At 45.0% G+C, this 3,476-nt stretch overlaps 1 protein-coding gene across 3 annotated transcripts in view; it reads right to left on the minus strand.

Moving 5' to 3' along the window:
* Positions 1 to 1,499, minus strand: part of LOC125483128 (interferon gamma receptor 1-like) — a 96,289-nt gene extending 94,790 nt beyond the window's left edge. For 2 of the 3 annotated variants that reach the window (XM_048596872.1, XM_048596871.1), the window contains exon 1: positions 1,152 to 1,497. In XM_048596872.1, coding sequence (XP_048452829.1) covers positions 1,152 to 1,236 — 85 coding nt within the window. In that variant the 5' untranslated portion in view covers positions 1,237 to 1,497. Of the gene's footprint in view, positions 1 to 1,151 lie in introns of all 3 variants that reach the window. The other variant, XM_048596870.1, reaches the window with a different exon arrangement.
* Between the last annotated feature and the right edge of the window lie 1,977 nt (positions 1,500 to 3,476).

The following is a 3,476-nucleotide window of genomic DNA, read 5'->3' on the forward strand; positions in this document are numbered from 1 at the left end:
CTGCTCCTATGATGCTGCTTGGCCTGCTGTGTTCATCCAGCCCTGCACCTTGTTGTCTGAGGATGACTCTATTCCAGTCTCAGCGTGTGTCCATAAATAGCTGTACAGGCTGATGTGGCTTCTGTAGGCTCTGCCACACTTGCAACAAAAGGTGGTCATGTACTTGAACTCCCTTTTCCTGCAGGCAGTGCTAGATCTCTTAGCAATAAACCAGATTGAGCTCATTAAAGGTTCATGTTCACTCTTGATTGACCAAACCCATTTTGGTGCTAATTAAATGGCTCCATTCTTTTAACAAGAAAAATTAACACTGCACTTGTGAGAAGCTTGCATTCAGTTAACCACTATTGTGTGTAAAATTAAATGGTATTGACATACGCCCTCAGCCTGACTTCTCATTACTACTAGCATCTGACCGACACCACTGCAGGTCTTATTCAAAAAGATTTTTCAATACTCTGCTTCAGGACTGAGGTCGTCCAGTATTTTGCTCTTCTTCATTGAAAACGTGTCACTCTTAAATACAAAACCTAGTCCTAATGAAAAAAATGTTTGAAATCCTAAAACCTAACACTGATCAGAGCTTTTAAGCTAAATGAACGTACAGTATAAAATTACAGATCGGGGTTACACAAAACCACTACCGAGAACATTGTAAAAAGGTGTAAACCAACCGAAAGAGGAGGTGAAAGACGCCACTGCTCTGCTTACTGTACAAGCTGCGCCAAGGGTGAGGCCTAAACAAAGACCGGAATAGGACGAGCTGGGAAAGAACAGCCCAGACCGACTTCCAGTAGAAAAAAGGGAATGGTGGCCCCGTAAAAAACCTCCCTGTGTGGTTAAAATCATCATTCTGCAATGCGCCTTTTGAAAATATTAACCCGAGATCCAACCCTTCATTCCCCCCTCCCAAAACACAGAGCTAATTCGCACATAGTGTACATGGCAAGGGGCGGGGAAAAGGTGTTTGGAAATTCCCTCGGTCATGGCGATTCTCTCCAAGTTTGTATTTGTCTCTGTTCTTTCTTTGTGGTGGGTGTGGGTGAAGAGAGAGAGAGATCACGTATTTGTGCGGGGACAGACCCCATTCTGGACGCGATAAAGCCGGTACCGACACGAATTCAGTAAAATGTTGATTCTATGCCACTTACCCTGCCCATGGAGTGAATGCCAGCAGCAGAGGCTGACAGCACAGGAAAGCAGCAGGCTCCATAGCGGGACTCTACTCCGCCACATTGTAACCAGTCTCTCGGCCGGATGCAGCGACAATCCAGACCCTGGGCAGGAGCCCCCTGCCCTGCCCAGCACAACCCTCTCTGACCCCAGGCACCAGCTTTACTGCTCCGACAGACTCTCTTCTCGCAACAGGAAGTCGCCTCCAAACTTGGAGAAAGCCACAGCAACCAAACCACTTCACGGACTTTCCCTATGCGTCACCGTCACTTTGCATAATAAAGCAATACGGTACTGCAGATACTGAAAATCTGAAGTAAAGGCAGGAAGCGTTGAAAACTATCACCAGGGTTGAGAGTCATAGAGATATACAGCGTGGAAACACACCCTTCTGCCCAACTCGTCCATACCTACCGGATATCCTAAATTAATCTAGTCTCATTTTACCCATGTCCCTCTAAGCCCTTCCTATTCATAAACTCATCCAGATGCATTTTGCGTGTTGTAATTGTACCAGCCTCGACCACTTCCTCTGGCAACTCGTTCCATACATACACCGCCTTTTGTGTGAAAAAGTTGCCCCTTAGGTCCCTTTTAAATCTTGCCCCTCTCACGTTAAAACAATGCCCTCTAGTTTTGGACTCCTCCGCCCTCGGGAAAAGACCTTGGCTATTCACCCTATCCATGCTATTCAGGATTTTATAAACCTCTATAAGGTCACCCCTCAGCCTGTGACTCTCCAGGGAAAATAGGTCAAACCTTTTCACCTTCTCCCCATAGCTCAAATGCTCCTACCCTGGCAACATCCTTGTAATTTTTTTCTGAACCCTTTCAAGTTTCACAATGTCTTTCCTATAGCAGCGAGACCAGAATTGCATGCAGTTTTCCAAAAGTGGCCTAACCAATGTCCTGTACAGCTGCAACATGACCGCCCAAGACCTATATTCAATGCACTGACCAATAAAGGCAAGCATACCATATGCCTTCCTCCTTATCCCATCTACCTGCGACTCCACTTTCAAGGAAATATGAACGTGCACACCAAGGTTTCTTTGTCCACCAACACTCCCCAGGACCTTCCCACAAAGTGTATAAGTCCTGCCCTGCTTTGCCTTTCAACTCCAACTGCCACTCCTTGGCTCATTGGCCCATCTGATCAAGATCCCATTGTACTCTGAGGTAACCTTCTTCACTGTTCACTACACCTTCAATTTTGGTGTCATCTGCAAACTTACTAAACATACCTCCAATCTTCACATCCGAAACATTTATATAACTGACAAAAAGCAGTGGACCCAGCACTGATAGTTGCAGCATACTGCTGGTCACAGGTCTCAAGTCTGAAAGTCACCCTTCCACCCTCTGTCTTCTACCTTCAAGACAGCTCTGTATCCAAATGGCTAGTTCTCCCTCTATTCTAGTTCTCCATCTATGTGATCTAACCTTGCTAACCAGTCCACCATGAGGGACCTTGTCGATCACCTTACTGAAGACCATACAGATCACATCTATGGCTCTGACCTCATCAATCTTCTTCATTACTTCTTTAAAAAACTCAATCAACTTGGTGAGACACGATTTCCCATGCCCAAAGCCATGTTGACGATCCCAAATCAGTCCTTGCTTTTCCAAATACATGAAAATCCTGTACCTCAGGATTCCCTCCAACAACTTGCTCACCACCGAATCACTGGTCTATAGTTCCCAGGCTTTTCCTAATCACCTTTCTTAAATCATGGCACAACATTAGCCAACCTCCAGTCTTGTAGCACCTTAAATGTGGTTATTGATGATGCAAATATCTCAACAAGGGGCCCAGCAATCACTTCTCTAGCATCCCACAGAATTCTAGGGTACACCTGATCAGGTCCCGGCGATTTATCCGCCTTTTTGCATTTTAAGACCTCCATCACCTGCTCCTCTGTATAATGGACATTTTTCAAGATGCCACTATTTATTTCCCCATATTCCATATCTTCCATATCCTTTTCTGCAGTAAACACTGATGCAAGACACTCGTTTAGTGTCTCCCTCATCTCCTACAATTCCACACTTAGGTGGCTTTGCTGATCTTTAAGGGGCCTTATTCTAGTTACCATTTTGTCCTTAATGTATTTGTAGAATCCCTTTGGATTCTCCTTAACCACATTTGTCCCCTTTTTTCCCCTCCTGATTTCCCTCTTAAGTATACTTCTACTGCCTTTATACTCTTCCAGGGATTCACTCGATCTCTGCTATCTATACCTGACATACGCTTCCTTCTCATTCTTGACCAAAATCTCAATTTCTGTAGTCATCCAGCA

This window comes from Rhincodon typus, chromosome 5 (assembly GCF_021869965.1).
Source record: "Rhincodon typus isolate 14 chromosome 5, sRhiTyp1.1, whole genome shotgun sequence".
In the NCBI taxonomy this organism is placed as follows: domain Eukaryota; kingdom Metazoa; phylum Chordata; class Chondrichthyes; order Orectolobiformes; family Rhincodontidae; genus Rhincodon; species Rhincodon typus.